Below are 22,265 nucleotides of genomic sequence, written 5' to 3' on the forward strand. Positions count from 1 at the left end.
ATTTGAAAGGTTACCTTTCTATGGATTCTGACTTTTCTGTATTAGGCATGAAGATTAGAATTTTAACAGCTCCCAATGAGAGGTATTGTGAAGTATTTACTTGGCAGGAAAAAACCAAAACAAAACAAAGCCCAGATGAGATACCGTCTCATATTCATGAACTGGGATTTATTAGTTCCGTGAACGTCCTTGTGAGAATACACTCCATAGTTCACACTTTAGGAAAAAAAAAAAAAAAAGTCTTGTTTTTCATTTATATTAACTCAAAACTTTGATAGAAGAGTTACTGTAGTAGAGGTGTTAGCAGAGAGACAGGATCATGCTTGTGCAGAATATATCCCAGTAAATCTTGCAGTCTTTCACCACTAGCTGTCTGCAAGGAAAGTTATGACCGTTCATCTCTCTGGAAATCTGGCAGTAGCTTTGTTAGTAAATTTGGTGACAATTAAAGATGTAAGGCTTTTTTTCCTTTTCTTTTACAGGTTGTGGAACTCATTTCCAGTGCTATTGGTGACTTAGTTCAAGGTATATATTATGAAAACTCAAAATCATCTGAGGTAAGAATTTTAGTAGTTTTACATACCCAAGAAGTTTGGTGATATTAATGTGTGACTACAGTAAATGTGATGACTTTCTCATCTTTTTAAAAGGAGAAGGGAGAGGGAGGAAGAGAATTAGCTGCAGTCGTAGTGAGCATCAGCAGTAACATCGTTATGACACCTGTGAACTCTGATGGAAGTTTCTAGAAATGCTCAAAGAGGGACTATTTCATTTCTGTGAGTGCTTAGTAAAATAATATTATGTGTCATTACCAGGAACTCTAGACATGTCTTACTATGGGCTTTCCAAACACGTCCAGAGATTTCTAGTCAAGGTTCTGTTAGAGGCATTTATTACGATGTTGTTGACATCATTAGTACTTTAATGTTAAATCTCTCATTTCCAAGCCCAAAGATGTTTACAAAATGCTTCATCCCAGACTTATATTGGGTCCTTTCTTCTTCTGAGTGTTCATCTTTTAATAGTATAAACATGAGTTTTGTCCTGAAGCGGCAGGAGTGTAGCCCTGTACTCTTCTCCACCAAAAGTCACCGTGCACACATTTCAGGAGTTGGCATGGGCAAAGACAGTGGCTGCCAGTGTTTCACGCCAAATAATTTTATATTTCTTCAAGGGCAATTACAGATGTACTGTGTTATTGTGTGGCCAGAACTGTAATGAAAATTGGTCAAATTAGATCTAGGTATTTTTGTCTTTACTAGAATATTTAAGAAAACGTGTAGAGATACTTCTTGAAGTAGGCTTGGTTCAGCAGGATTTGGAGCAAAAAAGAGTTCTTTCTTTCATTTGCTATGACTGTATCTCAACACATGCAAAAATTTGGTCATTTAAAGTTGCCATGACCTCTACAGGTTTTATGATAACAAATTTTCACTGTATGGGAATGAAAAGCACTATGTCTACGTGAATATCTGTCTTGAAATCCACTGAGGTAGATAGATTTACTTATAGTGATGCTGTCTCACGTGCCTAGTTTGCCTCAGAGACCTGAATCTTAAGGTTCAGTAGGTGAAATGGCTTGAAGATTGCAGAAGTATATGAGTTCATTTATATTTGTTGTGTATTTAGATTGCAGCTCTGGTTTACTATTGCCATGTGTTGTAGTACGTAGCAAAATTAATACCCTAGTGGAAGCCCTGATCGCATGGGTTACTGCTACAGTAGATACCTGCACCGATGGCTCTGCACCAGCCAAACCACGATGGGCAAGCGGAGGGTGCTGTCAGCTAACAGGGGCTGGCTCGGGAGGGTGCTGCAGCACCCAGCGACTCCACTGGTCTGTCTCTCCTGCTCTGCAGCTTCAAAGCCGTTACTAAAACGAACCTCGTTTAAGCTTATCCCTCTCATTTTGGTTGAAACCAGTTAGGTTGGAAGTGATCAGGCTGAGGAGCTGAGCTCTTTCCTCGGAGAAAGTGAGAGCCTCTAGCAGGAAAGCGGTAACGGCAGGCTCGGGAGATGCCTGGGGCCGCGGGCTCGCCAGGCGGCACGGCTGCCTGCAGAGGACGGCATGCACAGAGCCTCCTCTGGCACCTCTCGGGGGGGGGACGACCCTGGGTGGAAGCGTGGCAGCAATGCGGCATTGGGAACTTTGCGGTCCTTCTGCACCTGCTGTGTTTAACCCATGGATAAAAACCAGACTGCAGCCTTTGGGGTTGCTCCCAGATACTGTGCTCAGGTTATGTGTTAAAATAGATGGCGTCTTTTGAGATTTTTGCAAAGAATGTTTAAAATTTTATTTTCTGTATTTAAGCAGGTTTCTGAATACAAGTAGATCCCAGATATATCATGTTTTAAAAAACAACTACTCTTTGTGTGTAGAAGTAAAGCTTTACAAGTTCATCTCAGCAATAAAACTGCATTTTATTTTAACCATGGCCCCTGTATAAACGGGAAATGTTGTGGACTCTTTTGGGTTCCTGCCACTGCAGAAGGTCTTAATCTTCTTTTTCTTAGTTTTTCTTTCTCTTTTTTTTTCTGTTGTGTTACTGAAGCAGTCCACATCTGTATATTGCAAGGGAAGTGTGAGATAAACTAAGCACAGCTGCACGATGTTTACCCTCCCCTGGTCCAATTACAAATAGAAAACACTTATTTTGTTTTCAGTGACTTTTTCTGTCTAAGGAGAGCTGGAAGTAGAGTATACCCTTCCTAAGGGGAACCCAGTTAACTCAAAACACAATCAGTATGGGGCATAAAAGATACTGAAAATTACATGACAGTGTCTGAAATTTAGTCTTTGTAATGGGTAGTGCATGGCTTCTGATGAGACCTAGAACAAACTAAGCGTGTGATCTACTTTTTTTTTTTTTTTTTTTTTCCCCTATCTTGTTCTCTGAGAAGTTTGGTTCCATGCAGTGTATGAGACACATCCCTGCTTCTTTCCTCGCAGTATTCTTTTGAGGCAGTGTCCCATTTGTGTCCTGAACATCTCTTTAGCAAAGATTGCCAAATGGACTGGGTCAGTTGTTTATCTGTCTTATTTGTATCCTTTGTGCATCTTCCCTCCATCCCTAATTGCAATTTAACTGAAACAAAAATGTGAACTACATTTCCTAGAGGTAAGACAAATGCTTTAATCTACTCCGCAACTAAATCTCAAATGTCAAACTTTATTTCTTTTTAAGAGTAGGGCATAGGGATGTTAGTAATGGCATTTTCATTGCTGGGAATGTCTTAAATTTGGAAAAGCAGAAGGATATCTTCTCACCTTTTCTTTTTTTTTTCCTTTTTGAGGCAAGAAAACTGTACTTCATATGTTAAATGTCTTTAATGCAGTTGTTACAAAGCTCCTCAGTACCATAAAATAGACTAATTTAGCACAAGGTTGTCTTGAGCTTTGCTAGATGTCTACCTAGATGGTTTTATCTTTTACTTTAGACAAAAATAACTCTGCAAAATTCACCTTTCTCCTCTGAGACCCTAAGTTCATGTTTACCCAAAAAAGAAATGTTTCAGATTGCTTCATTTGGATGACCCAGTAGGAAAATTGAAAGAATCATTTGACCTAACAAGACTGACCTTATTTACTCCTGAAGACATATAATGGATATAATTATTTGACAGCTCTCGCTACCATTTTTTTTTCTCTGTAAACCACATGCAATCCTACAGCCATCCCATTTTAGTACGTTCTGTTTGGTCATTCTTCATCTTGTCTGCATAGTGAGTCATTAGATCTGTGTGAAATGGGGAAAATAAAGGTAATATTTAACTTTTCATCTTTATTTGAAGTGACAACCCAAACTACAAAGTGTAGGCTTTGGTTGCAAAGACAGCCTAAAGGTTAGGGCTGCCACTCATGTTCAAAGTAGCAAATAGCTGCTGTGGTTTAAGACATTGCATTAGTGGCTTAAGCTAATATTTGGGACTGTAAGCTGGAGCAGAAAGGGGTGATGTGATAAACCTTTGCAGCTTTGAGTGCTAAATCCCCTCTCAACCCAAAATTCTGTGAGTGAAGGACACTCTTCCTAGTTCCCGTCTGCCTCCCCTAAATCTAGATCTAACTTGGGAGTAAAAATTTGTGCCTTCAGTGAGTGCAAAGATGAAAGTTGTCTAATCTGGCCTTCAGTCATGATCGTGGTATCTATTTTTAACAGAAAAACATTGCACTGAGTCTCTGTTTCCTACTTTTAGGAGACTGAAGTCTTCTAAAATGTTTGCTAACTCACAGAATACTGTCGCATTTTTAGAAACCTTCTGTCTTAATATCCTAGATCATTTAACAAATATTAATGAAGAATGCTTTAACATCCCTGTCAGTTCACTGAGCAGGGACGAGAGATACAGGGAAGCTCAAGGTCAAAGAGCAGAATGAAGAGCAGGACTTGAGTGTGGTGGCTCTTGTGCTTTACCTGCCAGACCATTCTTGCAATCTTAAAGTATTAGGGACTTTCATGGAAAACTGTTTTGTTGGTGGTTTTTTTCCTCACCTCCAGAATATCTAGCTGATGCTAAATGTGCATTACCAAAACTCATTTTTAGTGTTAGAATGGGACTGTTACGTAAGACAAGACCATTTCCAACATGTTCCACTGATGGCTAGAAAAGCTGTTAGGTATTTTTGGAATTTTCAATGTAATTGTGCATAACTAATATGTAAAACAAGTTTTAAAAAGAAATACGTTAGAGCCAGTACTCATTGTACCAAATAGTGAGTTAACAGGTATTGTTTTACACCAGTGTAGGGTTTTTTTAATGAAAATAAGTTTATTTTCTGGCCAAGCACAGACTACATGCAGTGAGTTGTACCAGTTCTTCTTTGATGTTTGGTCACCAGTCCTGCTTTCAGGAGTAATGTTTTGGGATACTGCAGGTGTCCATCAACCTGACTGCTATGAATCTATGTTACAAGTAAAGAATTTGCTTATAAATTTTACAGTAGGAGGTAAATCAAATGTATTTTGAGGCATGTAAACCACCTTTTAGCAGGGCAGCAGAGTCAGCTTTCACTTTTTTTTTTTTTTTAAACAAATGTTTCTGTTGCAAGACAAAAGGGAAGGATAAAATATGGAATTTGAGTAAAGAGCATCTGTGAAAAGAATGGGTAAATGTGTCAGAGGGGAAAAAAAAAAGGATAGCTAGAAAGAAGGCCGATGTTATTTGTTTACTGCTTTTGTTCTTTTAAATGCTAAGCTTTTCCAGAGAGGTTTAAAAGTAACAGATGTGGAGAGATATTTAAATTTATTTTAAGTTTTCAAACTTTTTTTTTTTTTTTTTAAATCGTGTGTAGCTTTTTTTACAGTGTCACGATAAAAGTATCGGGTAGTCAGTGGCATGCTTTATTGACCCATTTGCAGGCACCCTTGTTCCTCCAAAAGCAGTGAAGATGTGTATTAATAGACCAATAAAACATGCCCTGTTGTGTTAAGCAAGCGGGAATACATCTGTTGAAAGCTTATGTGAACCATGTGCAAGATGTTTTGCAGGGTCTTGCTACTGGTAGAGAGATTCATAGTTGCATTGCATTTTATTTATGTAAAATAGAAGTTCTTGAATAACCTAATTTAAAACTTTAAAATGCTATTTAAAAATATTTCTGTGCGTTTCTGTGGATTATTTGCCCATTGAGAACTGAACTAAAGTTTTATATAAGTGGTTCAGACATTTCGATCATTTTGTGCAACAGCAGATGGCTATGAAAGAGCTTAACCATGGTATGGAAATAAAATAAAGGCTTCCTTACAAACTATAGCTGAAGTTTTCCATTGAAAAGTCTCTGACTTCTACTCCTTCCTGGCTTTGCAAATGGTTTTGTGCACTTTTAAGACACAGTTTTCATTCATATTTTCCTTAATATGTTTTCAACTGAACTGTGTATAAGCATCTTCTTTGGTGTGACAAATCAAACAGTTATTTTAAGTGCCACTTTTGTACTGGGGGTCCTTGTTACCATCACTAAGGGCTGCCCTTCTTGATGGTTGTGATTGCATATTTTGTCCTGCAATTTCATTTTCTAAAAGTTTTTTGTTTCCTGTTGCCCGAGATGATTGTTTCAAACCCAATTTAAATTATGGAAGTAGCTTAACAAAAAAATCTCAGCTAGCCAATTTCTTTCTAACAAAACAGTGACTGACCTTGTCATTAGTAAAATGGGAGCACCCTCAGCTGTTCTTAATTTCCCATAGGAAATTATGATCGACAGAGCTGGATTCGGATGTTTTCCCTGTACTCCCATGCCAACATTATCCAAACTGTATCTGGAATTGGCTGCTTTCCTCCAGGGATGGTGAGGGGTTCGGCTCTCCTCACCCAGCTTGTGCTACCCAGACAGCATCGGGGTTGGTTGTGAGCTGGACCCATTTCTTGGTGACAGAACTTGTGAATGAGGTCACTCTATAGGCATTAGTTAATGAAATGTCTGAACATTGTCAACTACAGCTAGAATTAATTTGAGTTTAAAAAGGCTGCTAGGAGTCTTCTGGGCCAGCTAATGTCCACTTCTATATTTATCCTTTGAAATATCCACTGCTGACAAAACAAAGCTTACAAAAAAGTGAAGATCGCTCTAAAAGTAGTAAGTGCTGTCATGATGTCAGATTTCACAGACTTTGCAATCTAGACTAGTTTCATTTTTCCCTTGATGTTTTAAAATAGTGTTTAGATTTTGTCATACGTACCCTTGTTGTAAGAATGCAGTGTGGTTGGTGGACAGTTTATATATAACATGAGAGTTAAGCTGAGGAAAAAATGGCATTTGGATTGTTGGAAAACTTTGATGAAGAAAGGTTGTGTCTGCCTCTGCCTTCTTAAGCAGCAGAAGCTTTAGGGGTATGTGGTCATAAGACATTGTGTGATTAACATCAGCTATATTTTGGCTTGCAAGCTCATATGCTAAAGCACATCCATATGGGCATAATGCCTTTTTACAACTGGCTTCTTTCTGTAACCCAGAGATTCACAATACCTATGTTTTTAAGATTTCAATACCGTATCTTCAAATATGTCTTAAATTTTTGTCTTTTTTTAAGTTAGATATCCATTTTAGATGCTTGAAGTTCCTACATGATGTTCATGTAGTGGACAGTAATTTCTTGTGACATCATTCTCAATCCTGTGATGAAATTCAAACTTGTTTAAGAAGAATATATTTTTGTTACAAATCATAGAATTAATTTCCTTGTATGCATTGAGTTCCAATGACTGTTTAAGCTTCTTCAGTTCCTGCCGTTGACATTTGATAATGTCCGCATTTCTATTACTGCTCAAAGGCTCCAGTAAGCAAACGTTTTCATCTTACAGGTCTTCTGAAATATTTTTTAACTTCATAAATTGTTTCAGGGTACCTTTCTAGAATATTTTTATCTTGGTTGGATTTAAAACAAATAATTATAAAAATCACTGCCAATTTTCAATATCATCCAGCAAATTTTAGTAAATACTGTTTTTTCACTGAGCAGATTGGTTGTTAAGGAAAAGATTGTGTTGCGTCTTCCAACAGCTCCTGATTTTAAATTTAAAATAAATTGATCTATATCTGAGTGGAAAAAAAAGACTTGATATATAGGAAACTACTTGAATTAAATGCTCATTTTGACATTTTGCCAGTCATGGGAATTTGCACATGCTCTGGGCTGAGTTAAGATATTAAAACAAAAATACTACAGTAAAATGAAACACGAGGAAAGTTTAGGCTTGACTTTGTAAGTTGTCGTATGCATAATAGCAAACATGTGGTTTCTCTGTTCTTCACTTTCCTTGTATAAGTTAATAGTATGTCTGAAAGCAAAGGCATTTTGATACAGCTCTGTGTTACTTGGCATTGCAGAATGCTCCTACTTTTTCCATTAGTCTCAAATTATCCTCTCCCTTGTAACGCAGCACTTCTGGGTGATATCCATAAGGGAGGAAAATTAGAGCTGAACGGATGGATTCTATTTCATTTGTTACTGATTTCATGACAGATAATACCTTGCTAGAAAACTATAGGGTCACACAGAATTACTTCTTGCTCATTTCTAAGTAATTTAATTGACGTCACTTTGAGGGAACAGGCTTGTTATATAAGAGGGTTTTTTATATTACTCTTTTAAAGAATGCCTTTTGGCTTAGAGTCCACTACAGATTTGGCTGAACTGAGAAATTACAAACTTTTTAATATTTATATGCTTGTAATTTTTTCTGTAGCTTCTCATTACTAATTTTAGTTTTTTCCAAGCAAAACATCTTTGGTCTTTTCTGGTTTTGTTTTTTTCCTCTTTAGAGAATACCTAAAGGTATGACAGTAACATGTCTATGTGAGAAAGATTGCAAGTCATGTCTAGCTTTGAAGACCCATTAGTAAAATAGTGGCATATTGACACCTTGTGAGCCAAAGGAGCTGCCGTTGAATTTGGGCTGGGGGAGGAAGGATTGGATTTGTGTTAATTAAAACACTTTGTGGAAAGTAATCCAAATTAATATTTTGGATACAAAGGATTTTGAGAAGTGCTGAGCATCTCTGACCTTACAGTCAAGGTGATAAAGTTCACTAGAGGCATCACTGAGATCTCTATCAGTCCCCTGGGAAAGTTAATACCTGACATTTCTAAATCATGGTGTCATTTATTTATTTTTGAATACTTTCATTCATGCCTCATCCTTAATATGGGAGTGGAAGAGGTACAAGTCCTCCATCACAGCCCTTCATTTTTCCAATGCAGTTCTATAAGTATTTTTAATACCTTTTGTAATTATTTTTTTCCTGACTACAAAGGAGAAATTGCAGGGACTTCTCAAGTTTGTTTGGGATTGTTCATTCTTGGTAACTGGCAAGGGGCTGAAGTGCCAGTGTACTCTGGGGTTTTTTTGTTGCGTTTTTTGTCTTTTTTCTTTTTTTTTTTTCTCCCCAGTACCTCAGGAGGAATATAATCGGCTCTTAATGTTCAGTGTAATGATACAGTCGTTAAGAAAAGGATCTACGTGGAATCTGCTGACAGCTCCACATATTTTGCATTGTTCTTTTTGAGCAGAAAATGAAAATGTTTGTTGAAGCTGCTAGTATATTTATTCTGATACTTTTCTCTAATCTTCCCCAAAAGAATGCCCTTCTGTATTTGGCGCCTTGGCACGAGGAGTTTTGTTACTCACCACATGGCACATTATCCTGTGCCACACCGTTAACTTCTGCGAGCTGACACAGCTTCAGTTTTGGTGTTTTCATGTTAGCCTTTGTTTCATTTCCAGGAGAACTGTCTTACAGATGATATCGGCATATCTACATGGAAGGAGCAGGTTTTCCTGTCACATAGTGCCTTGCTGGCAAAGAGCTGCCAGGCTGCAATGGAGCTAGCAAAGCACAGCGCTGAGATTCAGGACATGGCATTTCAATATGGAAAGCACATGTCTATGAGTCATAAGGTACGCCTTTTCCTTTCGTTCTGGGATCTTAAATACAGAAAGACTTGTAAGATGTGTTGCTCTTGAGCTCTGTCATATACTGCCACTATGCTGTAGACTTTTGCCAGCAGGTCAGTGATGTTGAGAGATTTGACTGCTGCCTGGTGTAAAGACGTTTGCAGAAACTGCTGGTATGAACATTGCTTATGAACTGGCAAAATCGCATTCCTGGCAATGTAGCTTATTTCATTCAAGGCTCTGTTAACATCCCTCTAGCGCATCTTTCTGTAGCAGCTTGAAACTTTACCTTCTCTGCTCCTACGTTCTTCCTAAAGCCACTGTCCCAGTAGCAGGAGTTGCAGGAGGAGGCATGTGTTGGGTCTCAGCTGCCACCATGCAGAGATTTGTACCAAGAGGCTCAACTGCCTGCAGCAGCGCACAAGGCTGAGGCATGAGCTGCAGTGACTGAAGGACCTGCATATGTTCCCTTCTGAATAACCTGCTGTGGAGGTAACTTCCAGAGGGGGTAGCTGGGGGATAAGGAGGGAGGTCACCAGATACGGACGGGAGCAGCCTACGTCTCTGCAGCAGTAGGATTTCCCAGAGGAGGCCTCTGACCCCCATTAGCAGTCTTTCAGTCCACAGCTAGAGTTAGTCCAAAGGAAAACACACACAGTGTGGAACTCGGATCCTTGTCACTCTTGTTTTGCCCTAAAGATCTGCTCCTACTGTATTGCACTACTTGCAAGTACAGATATAGCTTGAGACAGGCAGACAGACCTCTCATCCTTTTCAGTTGAGTTCATTTAGATGGTTTCTAGTTCCTCCAGGAGAAGGAAGTGGTTTTATAAAGCACAGTTTTACTGCCATAGAAATGCCACTATATGCTATTACTAGGTACAACTCTGCCAGTATATTGCTTTTAGTGCGGACTATAGCCTTAATATTTTGTGTATGCTTTAATATTAATATATTCACCATTGACATATAGTTGTGTATAAAGGATTGCATAATTTTCTTAGAAAGCTCCTAGCTATGTAACGTTTCTTTTGTCAGGAGGAGGATCATATTGTATCAGCTTCCTCGGGTACTGAAAAAAATCCCTTCACAGATTAAAAACTGATATTCTTCCCACCATAGACTGGGTCATTCTTTCCTTTATATTTTTTTTTCTCCTTTCTGCCACTCAACAGTTGCCTACCTGGCTGTGTCCCATCACTTGCCCAGCTCTGCAAGCCGTCCTTTACCCATTTCTTTGCAGATTCTCTACATGCTTCTCTACCACAACTTTCTGCCACTGCAGTGTTTCCCCCTCTTCCTCTCCCTTCCCCAAACTTGAAAAAGTGCAACCAAAGTACAGGTGTCAAAGCAGAAAGTGGCGAGTAGGTATAGGATCAGAATATGGACCTTGATTTGGTGAGTGGGTGGATATGCGTAGACTGTTCCTGGGAACTGAAGAAAGATGTTCTTCTCTTTCAGCTACATTCAGACCTTCAGCCATTTGTTAAAGAAAGTTCTAGTGACACCATGGCCTTCAGTTTGAATTCTGCTCCTGCAGTCCTGCATCAGGAATTCCTTGGAAGGGAGGCATGGATTAAACAGATCAGAGAGGTAAATTAAAGCATTGTTTAGAATTTCCTACTTTTGCTATTTGTATCTCTCTTCCTATCTATACTTTCAATCTGCAAAGAAACTTAGAAACTAACAACAGACAAGATGATATAGAGGTTACCTCCGCTCTCCAATGCTTAACACCTCTCTCTTCCACGCTTTCAAGAGTGGGAAATCTAGGGACCTGACAGTCGAGCTCTGTCAGACTTCTGTGTGTCAGTGTAACGAGCGGATTCATTTGCGTGGAGCATATGTCTGTTCCTGTGCACTACTTGTGCAGTCCCACGTCTTAGCTTAAAGCTACTTTCACTGGCAGCTTAAAGCAGAAAACTTTGCATTACAGTGGTTGAAAGGTAGGCACACATTTCCTTCTGCCAACTTGGCTCTGGGAGCAGTAATTTTGGATGGGGGGGAAAAGATCTGGGGGACTTAGCTTCCTGACCACTACAAAATATTTGTGACATCTAGCTGGCTGATGTCCTTATTCTCAGTTCTCTTAATTCAGCTATCTTTTCCTCTAACCCTTAGATGAAGAAGACGGTAAGAATAAGATAGCTGTGTGGTGTAGATCTGTTTTCCGTACCATGTAGCACTGCAGGGTTCAGGTCCATGAATAGCTTCCTGGCTGTTGTTGAAACACAAATAGGTAACTGTACAAGACAGCAGGAAGAGAAAAGGAGGGAAACACCAAAAATGGCCAAAATTAAGCATTCTGTTGAATTCCTGCATCAGTCAGACATGTTTTGTCTGTCTAAACAACTGTGATGAGTATCGTTTGGAAATTCCTGCCGTTCTTATACAGATTTTTCAGTAGAAAGGCTGCTGCCTTCAGTAAGAAGCTAGCTCTGTGCAAACATATTAATTCAAGATGTGCTTGTCGACAGCTCCTTTCCTTGCTATTTGAAAGCAGGACTCTTGGGCAGAAGGTGTGGAGTCCGAGCCTCTGCCTAGTTCTGGGTTCATGATGGCCAGGTTGCAGCCTGCCTTCACATACTGCAAGCAAAGAGGCATAGTCTCTTCAGCAGTGAAATTTTGGGAAGTATATGCAGAATCTACAGCCTTACAGTGATATGGAGTTGGGGGATCTTAAAGTGAAGCAAACCTTTTGTCATTTTGAAATTAGGGGCTGGTAGTTTATAACGTGTGACAAGGAATTTTGGAATTCTACAATCTCAACACAAGGCTCATATGCGAGTTGAATGTAAATGGATTTGGATGATTGCAGTTGGAGAATAATGGTATTACCACAGCAGTGTATAAAAGCTTTGAAACAATTTCCCATCTGCAGAATCTAGAGGAGGTTGCAGGACTCCAGGAGTGCCGTCTGTCTGCTTGTTAATTCTCATACCGAAAATGGTATTATAGAAACAATGAAGCAGTTCTCTCTGAAGGGAGGAGGGGTGGAAAAAGTGACATGCACTATGCAAAAGTATCTACTAACGACTACTTTAGCTCATTACAAAGTGGAATACCTCATCCAGGAGCCTTTCTTGGCTTGTGTTGATTTAGAAAGGAAAATTACCTTTCATTAACTAAAGGGTCTTTGAGGTACCATCCATAGCCACATTCACTATGTGGCATTGAGTGTAGGCCAAGCACTCAAACCGGAGGCTTTCTCATGTTGGCAGTGCTCATAAGAGTACGCTCATAAGCCACCCTCTTGCGCAGTGTTCTTTGCGTGGTTTAACTGGGCAAAGCACGCACCGTGCACTCAGTCCCTGTCAGGCAGAATTTTTCTTAGTAGCTGAGTTTATGACTAGGCATATGGAAATCACGTTATGGACCTTTAATTACTGCTAAGTAATCTGGCTTTCTCCTTTGATTGTTTGCCCGTGTAAGCATTCATACGATGGACTGAAGGCAGCACCTCCCCTCGGCAGCTTCCTGCTCCTGCAGGAAGGTCTTGGAGTTCAAGAACGTGGAGGCAGAGAGCCCCATTGCACCTTAGTAGCCTCCACAGTGGTATACTGCTGAGAAAGCACGTGGCTGGGACTCAGTGCCTGTCGTGCATATCTTAGATGTAAACAGTCTTCAGACAGGTCATGAAAGATGCCTGAACTGCTGCGGAGTGCCCAGAATTTGTGTGATTGTCTCACCACAGTTCTCTTATCAGATGTCTGGATACAGTTGCTGTTCCCAAGGTAGCCTTTGAGTGGAGACAGCCATGTGCACCTTTCCGCTGCTGAGCTGAAGACCTTTTAAAAGTCCCCTTGTCTCTTCATTTGGAAAGAGCAAAACACATCAGATATCCAGGTGTGGAAGGTTGCATCAACGCTAAATATATGTGTTTTAAGAAGATTAGATTCTGATTTGGATGAAATTTAAAGACTGCCTTAAAGGGGACTTGGGATGTATGTAGGAGGAAGCCTTGTCATAAGAGGAAAAAAAATGTGTAGGTATATGTGTGTTTATACATGGAGATAGATAGATAGATATACATGAATGAATGATCCATAAAGACCCAAGCCTCTTCTGTTCTCACTGACCTCACCACCAACACCCTCCACCTTTGTGCATTTAAAACTAAAATGCCCAATGAATTATTTGGTCAAGTGTCTGTTTTAAAAGGAGTATGGGTTGGAGTAAAGTCCTGAAATGTTAAAAAAAAAAAAAAAAAAAAAAGACCCAACCTTAAATGGTTCCTAGGAGACACTGTGATAGACAGACAAAGAAATGCTTAAATGCTCTTCTTCAGAGAAAGTGTTGTAATAGTTGCTGAATGCAGTCCCACTGAGCTTTTGGAAAGCCCTGTATTCTTAAAACTTAGCAGATAATCCAGGATTATAGGATGGAGGATTTCCTAGAGGTCAAAAGACAGAAGAGTTGGTCACTTATAGCCACTTACAGATACCTCTCGCTAGACAAGAGCAAAAATTCTCTGGGTTAAACAGGCATCCAACATCTAAGCAGTGAGGGTACAAAAGATCAAAGTCTGAGTGAAGAAATTAAGCGGAATCCCTCAAGAATAGGTCTAGAATCCATCTCAGCTCATAGCATTTGTAATTTGAAAAAGGAATAAGTCAGAAACTAGAACCATCTCATCTAGGCCAAGGTGATCCATGTGCCTTTCACCATATCTTTCTGAGCCTTCTCAGAAGAAGAAGGGCTGGAAGAGAAGCATTTATCAAATGCTTTATCAAGCATTTCTCAAGGACAGGTTTTAGACATGTAAAAGGGACCATCTCATCTGAGAAAGAAAAGTCAATCTTGGAAAACATCCTGAAAACCTGCTCCAAAAGCATTGTTTTAAGCCATCCACTTGTGGTCTGCTTATCTGATGCATTTTGAACACTTCCAAATTTCCCCCTGTACTCAGCACTGGTGAGGCTGCACCTCGAGTACTGTGCTCAGTTTTGGGCCCCTCACTACAACAAGGACATCGAGGTGCTGGAGCGTGTCCAAAGCAGGGTAACAAAGCTGGTGAAGGATCTAGAGCACAAGTCTTCTGAGGAGCGGCTGAGGGAGCTGGGGTTGTTTAGTTTGGAGAAAAGGAGGCTGATGGGAGACCTTATTGCTCTCTACAACTACCTGAGAGGAGGTTATAGCGAGGTGGGGGTCGGTCTCTTCTCCCTAGTAACAAGTGATAGGACGACAGGAAACAGCCTCGAGTTGTGCCAGACTTAGATTGGATATTAGGAAAAATTTCTTCACCGAAAGGGTTATCAGGCATTGGAACAGGCTGCCCAGGGACGTGGTTGAGTCCGCATCCCTGGAGGTATTCAAAACCGTGTAGATGTGGTGCTTAGGGACATGGTTTAGTGGTGGACTTGGCAGTGCTAGGTTAACAGTTGGGATTGATCATCTTAAGGGTCTTTTCCAACCTAAATGATTCTATGATTCTATAGGGGATTGAGGGATCCTTCTTCCTGCAAGGTGAGTTGATTTCATACCACCTCATTTATTAATGAAGAATATCATGGTATTTTTGTCCCTCACTACTGGCACGTGGTAATCTTTGGTGTTCAGGAGCAAGGCTGAGCTGAGTTGGCCATTCATGTCTCTAATGTGCTGGTAGCAGGATGCTTTTCTTTGAGGGCCCAGAGCCCCAACATTCAGAGGCTGAGCTCCCGAGCCAGGCAGTGAGATCTAGAAAGTTATCCAAGTTTGACAAGAGTGCATACCTTTTGCAAATCAGGCTTAATACCTTTGAGGAAGCTAAACCAGATGCAGAAGTCTGATGTAAAAGGAAAAAAAGATCCCTGTGTCTGAGATCAGGGTCACTAAAAAGTCAAAGAGCCAAACTACTGTGAGAATAAAAAGAAAGAAAAAAAAAAAACAACCCAAAGGTGCAGTTGTAGTAAAGAAGGCTTAGGAAACCGATTAGATAAGGTTGCTGCTTGGAGAAGCACAACTGCCATTGACTTGCATGCTTGAGAGGAACAGAGCATGAGAAAGTATTCTTGCTGTTTGTAATGTGTATGAGACGCAGGAGGAGGCAGGCTGAGCGCACCTCTTCTGGTACGGCTAAGACTAAAAAGCATCTTCCTCAAACATGTTGGCAAATTCTCCGCTGCAGCCTGGATCTGCATATAGGCAATCATTTGTTAAAGAACATATTTCTGGTGTGTTCTGATATACAATATAACTACTAGATACATTTTGAAGAAGCCATAAGATCCAACCAGTATCAATAAAAGTTGGCAAATGAAAGAGATGGGAATACACAAATATGGAAGCAGTTATTGGCAGTGGTTTTGCTACTCCCAAATGCTATCAGGCTGTTTTCTTAATATGCATTCCAGAAAAGCTGACTCTTAAGAAGCTTAAAGAGAGTAGTAAAGAGGTTTTATGGACCAGTCCCCTTTCTCCTTCAGAGAAATCAGTTTTGTTATCTATTGTTTTCCTTCCTGTTCTGCTTGCTTAGTCTCTCACCATTTTTTTTCTCTATTTTATTTTTCCTCCCCTACAAAAATTAGTTTATTTCCCAAATCTGTGCCATCTCGGCAACATCTCTTCAAAGCTGTGCTTGCCGCATAGTGTTCCTCTTCAGTGCAGGTCTCAGCTCTTCTTACGCCAGTTGACCTGCTCCTCTTGGCTGCTCTCTGAGGTCCCCACGGAGGACATGGAGAGGCAGTGGTCCTAATCTACATCTTTTCAGGAGAGACATTCCAGAAGAACTGAGGTTTGTGGTCTTCCCTTGTGGAGGCTAGAGGGAAAGAAACGGGTGATTTTTTTTTTTTTTTTTTTTTTTTTCCTCTTCTCTCTCTCAATGTGCCTGAAAAGAGAAGAGCTGGAGTTGGATGAGGTGATAATGATACAGCTGGATCTGACCTAAGGGAAGGGCTTCAGGCTGGTTAAGCAGGAATGCTCTGGATCTGGCAGAGCACTGCCACTGGGTGAGAAAGACATAGACATCTTCTCTTCTACATTGTCCTGTGACAAAATTGAGGAATGTGGACTACGTACTTTTCTGCATCCGGGCAAGATGAAATTTAAAATTTATTCGTACTTCTTTCTGAATGTGTTAGGAGTTATAGGTTGTATGTATCTGCTGCTTAATTAAAGGGCGATGCTGATACTTAAATGCAATTCTAAACCAAAAGCACCTCTAACCTAGGTCTGATAGCGCTGACATGGTCCTGACATCCCCTTTTGAGAGCTCTAGACTATTACCTGTATGCAAATGACTACAGGTATACAGACAGTTCCCTTTTAAGAAAATAAATTCTGCTATTGCTGATATGAAGTATAGTTTCGTTCAGAATCTCATGGGAGAGATTAATTAATGCAAACAGCAAGATTTCTTAAGACCAAAACATTTCGGATTCAACAAATGTTTAACTACAAGTCATAATAAAAAAACCTAAAAATTACATTGAGTATCTGCAGCTCTCATCTGAAACAGAACCGTGTCGTATAAGCTGGTAACACATTTGGTTGTATTTTAGGTTTTTCCGTATCGGATTCCTAAAGAAAGTTGGTTATGTTTAAAGTAGTAGCTATTTTAACTGCATTCTTTATTCTTGCAACTCTAGTTTGTAGTATGTAATGTCTTATATAAAATCTCTCTTTCTCTTTAAGGCACAAGGAAAAGGAAATATAGTGGACTACAAGAAGGTTGGTAAATTACATTTAAATCTCATTATTTTTAATGGTTTTTGTAATATTTTCAAGGATAGTCTTGACAGTTGAGAGAAACTTCCTTATTGAAGTCAGGTTATAATTTGTGCGTGTGTATATGGAGGGAGAGAGAATGGCTTGTGCAATTTCGTGATTTTAAAAAGCCAGTAATAGTCAGCTGTACTGTAAGTATCAAATGTAGCTATTTAATAATAATTTTTGCCGTTATTCATCCCATTTACTTCCCCAAACTTGGTTTTGAAACCAGGCTTCTGATGGCTTTTGCTGTCATCCTTTTCTGCAGCCTTTTGCAGGTTAGCTCCCATCAGTGGTCTCTGTATATTGATAGAGTATGCTGTTACTTTTTTTTTTTTAATCTCACCTTAATGCCATGCCATCTATTAAAAAATATACGTACACATGTTTTATAATAATTTGTGTTTCTTGCAGTCCCCATTGCAACTTTTAGCTAAGTCACCACTGTATTTGCTACTGGGACTGCTCTATAGTAAAAGCAGGCCTGAACTAACTAGCTTATCTACTGAAAGTAGATGGAACACCATAAAGCTCTTAGAGAGCTGCAGGAGATGGTGGAGAAGGTTCCCCTGGTTAAATATTGGAGCACAGCGTGCTTGTGGTGGAAACAGAAGACGACGTTGTGTCCCCAGCTCACTCACTGAGCATGAGCCTGACTTGTTCCGAGTCTTAAGTAGATCGTGAGGGTCCAGTTAGTTATCTCTAGCATCAGTGGGAAATAATATATAAATTATTGAGCCACACACGTGATTGAGAATTGCTTCTTGAACCGGGGCCTGGAGAGTGTTACAGCTATGACTGATTGCTGCTAGTGTGGAAGGCTAACACGCAGGTACAGGTCAGACTTTTATTATAATTATTCTGTATTAAGAAAATTTGTAATTTGGATTATTAAAAAAGCTCTCTGTCCTTCCTTCCTCTTAGGACATAAAAAGGATCTCAGCCTTAGCTTGCTCTTTAATATCATTGTGCTTTTAGTGTTTTTCTACAATAGAAGAAAACTGATACATCGGTGACTTTCTAAATCACCACTGAGAGCACTAAATTTCTTCTTCAAATATATCTGAGTATGTGAGACACTTCTGTGAATGTCTAAGCTAGGCTACTTGCTTTTGTAAGTCCAGAATGGGTTTTCTCCTTTTAATTGTTACAGTTGTGATCCGCCTGATGTCATTTTCATAGTTTAAAGGGGGGGGGGGAGGAGAAAAGGATCTAAAATTGCTTTACTGAATTAAATATTTGTCAGTGTGTTCTGTATTTTGACTGAAATTATTTCATACCTTGGATCCTTCCCATGAAATTTAAAAACTTACAGTGTGCTTAGGCAACTTAGACACTTGAATAAAGGGAAAGCCCTTCAAGTTTTGTATTTTGAGCGATTGACTTCAGCCAGAAAGCATGTGATTTTACTAGTTCCGGGTAATTGTCTCTTATACAAGCACAGATATTATGAGTTTAGTAATGATAGTGAAAAATTCTCCATGGTTTTTGTGAGCGCAAACAATAATCAACTTTGGTTTTTGTAGAAGTCAGTTTCAAAACTATGATGTCGCATCCCTCTCTTCTATGTTTCTTCATTTAAAAGAAGAGTGGTCATTAGTTACATCCATGCTAAACGAACCCAGTAACCTGTAGCTCACCCTAGCATAATAGCTTGGCCAGGACTTGCACACAGCCAATTAGAAGGCATGTTGTGCAATACAAATTAGTATTTCTTTTTTGCTCTTTGCTGTGTTACCTTTATTTCTACATCACTAGAGTCAGTGTTTTGTACATTGCTCAGTCTTTCCTTCTCAGCGCCAAGGTCCCCTCTCATCTTTCTATTCATTGCTAGAATTACGTTAACGTTCCTAATCAAATTTGGGGCTTGTTTCTCAGAGAGTCTCCAAAATATCTCCTCTTTAATTTTGTAAAAGTGAAGGTCATCAAAACTATTTGTAGAACTTCTGAAAGTTTGTATTATTTTTGTTCTCTTAATTTTTATTATGAACTTCAGTGTGCCACTTAGTTGAGATAAAAATGTTGTTCCTTTAGTTGAATTCGTAAATATATGTATAAAAAATTGTTAGCTGTTTATCCTGCTTAAGAATATTTTACCTTACTCGCTGTGGCTTTCAATTAAAACAATGAATGAAGGTAAATTTGAGAAATTGAGATCTACCCATTTAACATGCCTCCTTAAAAGGCAAAGGTCTTATTTCAATTTTGAGACTGCTCAAGAATTTTGAGTTGTTCTTTTGATGCATGTTATATTAAAATGGTATCCCTGATTTTTTTCACTGACAAAAAATATCTAGATGGTACTAGTAAATTGAGAGAGGGCTCTGACATATAGAAGTGAAATACTTTCTATTAATTTAATTAGGTCTGAGACTGTCATGTCAATAAGGTCAGTCTGTTCTGCAAAATTTTTTAGTATTCCTTTTTCTCCCAGCTTTTCTTAATCTTTTTATCAGAAAGACTCTGATATAACAAAAGGCTTATTTTAAGGTCTGTGTTCCTGAATATATTTTCTCACATTAGTACCTGAATGTTTCGCTTTTGTTTTCGTACACCATCACACCACATCCAGACAAATTATTGATCCATCATTGTGGTGTTGGAAAGTCTCTTCCAGAGATGAAAAGGTAGTTTTGACTCTGTTTTAGTGGTGTTTCTCACATAACAAAAGAGAAAGTACCAACATATGGCCGGGACAAAATTCATGTATGTCATTGAAAGAGACAGCAACTTTCCTGTCACCCTCATTTGTATGTGGGATTTTGGCAAAAATCTCAAGACTTTTCAAAATCAAAAAGCTTTTATCCATTTTGCATCTACTTTGCATGCAAGAGAAGCTGTGTAATTCTAAAACAACAAACTGAGATTCTCAATTTAACTGTTACTATTTTATAATATTGATTAAAAACTCTCCATTGAAGTCAAGGCCTTGATGATGCTTGGCATTATACAGACTTGTTAAATGAGTGTAACAAAGGCACAACCAGTAGCAGAAATGAGTAAGATAGGAATAATTCTTGTTTTCTGGCCAAGGCTCTAGAAAAATTATAAGGTGAGGCTAAATAAAGAAATAAATCCTGTATTTTGCAGCCAATGAGCATGCTACTGCAAGGATTTGTTGTTCTCTTAAGTGCAATAGTCAGAAAAGATAAATTAAGTCAAGTGAAAGAGGACGTAGCAAAACTTTGGGTTTTTTGCTGTAGCCCTGTCCATTTCCTCTGCTGTCTGTTATAGAGGCCCTTCATCCACACTGGCATGGGAAATACGGAACATCAGTATAGTATGCTGTGACATACTTTGTTGGTTTGGATATGAAACACTGTGCATGATGTTAACACAGGGAGCAGATCTTGTTCAGTACTGGAAGTAGGATGAGTCAAGAAGTGGTCAATCCAGCCATTCATACACTGCATGGCACTAATGTCTTGACTTCCCATATGGTAGGAAAGAGAGAAGAAAACCGGGAAAGGTCACATTCGGAAACAAGGAGGTGTCACAGTAACAGTAGCCTACTGTCATGCAACTAATAAATAACAATAACACGGTGCCATCCAGTTGCGTTAGCACGAGTCGCGTGGCTCCCCTTCCCCAGCTCACCGCTGACTGCCACGGTTAGTACATCCATCCTGCTGCAGTGCTGCCTGCAGAGCAGTTTTCCAGTCCCATGGTGTAAATGACAGTGGTCCCATGGTTCTGTTTGTTTAAATGCCAGGGACTCATCATGAGATGTGTCGTTGGACTACAGGCCATAGACTATTCGCTCTCTTGCTCCTGAAATGCAGCAAAGAGTTAGAAACAGAGGATTGTTGTTTGTAGATGCTTATGACCTGTGGCGGTTTTCCATGAAAATTTGTCTTGTTTGTTTTAGAGCAGCCACTGCCATTAGTTCCTATTGTTACGTGTATTAAAAAAACAGAATAGTCAGTGATTTAATGAATATAGGTTTTTTTAGATGTGTTAGTAATATTACAAAAGCAGCCAAAACCATTCAGAAGAAGCAATTTTCTCCTTTGTTGGAATTAACCGTATGTGAATTATCAAGGTGTATATCCAGTACCAAAAATCAGTTGCATCTTTGTTTTTAATCAGTGGGTATTTTCCATGGCTTCTTTGGGGTGAGAATCCAGCACAACTTTTGTTTCATTAAAGCAAACAACTATCACATCTTTTAACATAAATATCAAGTTAATTGCTTGTGAATGCTAAGATGACAATTAACAATCACTATTTGCATTAATGTGCTTTAAGAAAGTCATGCTTTTTGGTAAAAAGGCATCACTTGACTACCATAGTTTAGATTTAAAAGCTCATGGGCCTCGTTAAGTTCATTGTGAAAGACATGGAAAGGCGTAAGGAGGAGGAGTTGATGTCTCTTCTAAAATATTAAAGGCTCTGTACAATCAATCAGTGTCTCGGGATGACTTGTAACTTTTTGGCAAAGTGTACTACAAGAACTGCGTAACAGCTAGAGTAGCAGCGTTCCCTGTAAGCAGGCCATCTTTCCTCTGCTGCTGGGCATGACTCTCTCCAGATTTGGTCTCTTCTTAGATACGGTGGTTTTGAGTTTAAGTAAAAAGAGAATTTTTCTGTTTGTCAGATGAGTAGTACTAACTAACGGACGTTTCTACAGGGTGTTTATGCCCTTTAAAGATACATTTCTTTACCTTTAGTATAGAAAAAGTTTCTACGAAAATAGTGGATAAATACATCTACTGCTCCAATTTCAAGTGGCATATCATTCTACATATATAGCCAACAAAGATTTTTAAAAAATAAATGTATCTTATGACATTATGAAGTGAGGCAGGTAAATTATTGTCCAGCCCATTTTGAAAAGGAAGAGCATAACCCTGTGTCCAGCCACAAAAACTGTAAGAAAGGATGCTGAGACATTCCAAGGTACTTAAAAAACAAAGGAAGAATTTTGCAAAGTTGATCTACTAGCTGTGAAACACATCAGTGCCTTTTCAAGGTAACGTTTCAGCAGTCTAAAACATCAGTGCTTATTGAGCATGGTGTTCCCACAAAAGAGAAAACAAATTTAGAAAAGCTGGTGCAGAACACCACAAATACTTAGAGCATTATTCAGTCACTCAGCCACAGATCAATTTAAATTTCGTGTTTTGGGGTTTCTTTTTGTTTCAGCGAGTACTGTGCACTTCAGAAATGTAGAATGTTTTAGC

The 22,265-nt window shown here is 39.2% G+C and overlaps 1 protein-coding gene across 2 annotated transcripts in view; it reads left to right on the forward strand.

Annotated features, from left to right (window-relative positions):
* PDSS2 (decaprenyl diphosphate synthase subunit 2) overlaps window positions 1–22,265 on the forward strand; it is a 124,063-nt gene that overhangs the window by 94,302 nt on the left and 7,496 nt on the right. The window contains exons 4-7 of one of the 2 annotated variants that reach the window (XM_082306702.1): window positions 483–557; window positions 9,223–9,396; window positions 10,855–10,986; window positions 17,008–17,043. In XM_082306702.1, coding sequence (XP_082162828.1) covers window positions 483–557; window positions 9,223–9,396; window positions 10,855–10,986; window positions 17,008–17,043 — 417 coding nt within the window. Of the gene's footprint in view, window positions 1–482; window positions 558–9,222; window positions 9,397–10,854; window positions 10,987–16,209; window positions 16,248–17,007; window positions 17,044–22,265 lie in introns of those variants that run through there. The other variant, XM_082306703.1, reaches the window with a different exon arrangement.

The sequence above is a fragment of the Platalea leucorodia genome (assembly GCF_965183815.1).
Source record: "Platalea leucorodia genome assembly, chromosome: 3".
NCBI lineage: Eukaryota > Metazoa > Chordata > Aves > Pelecaniformes > Threskiornithidae > Platalea > Platalea leucorodia.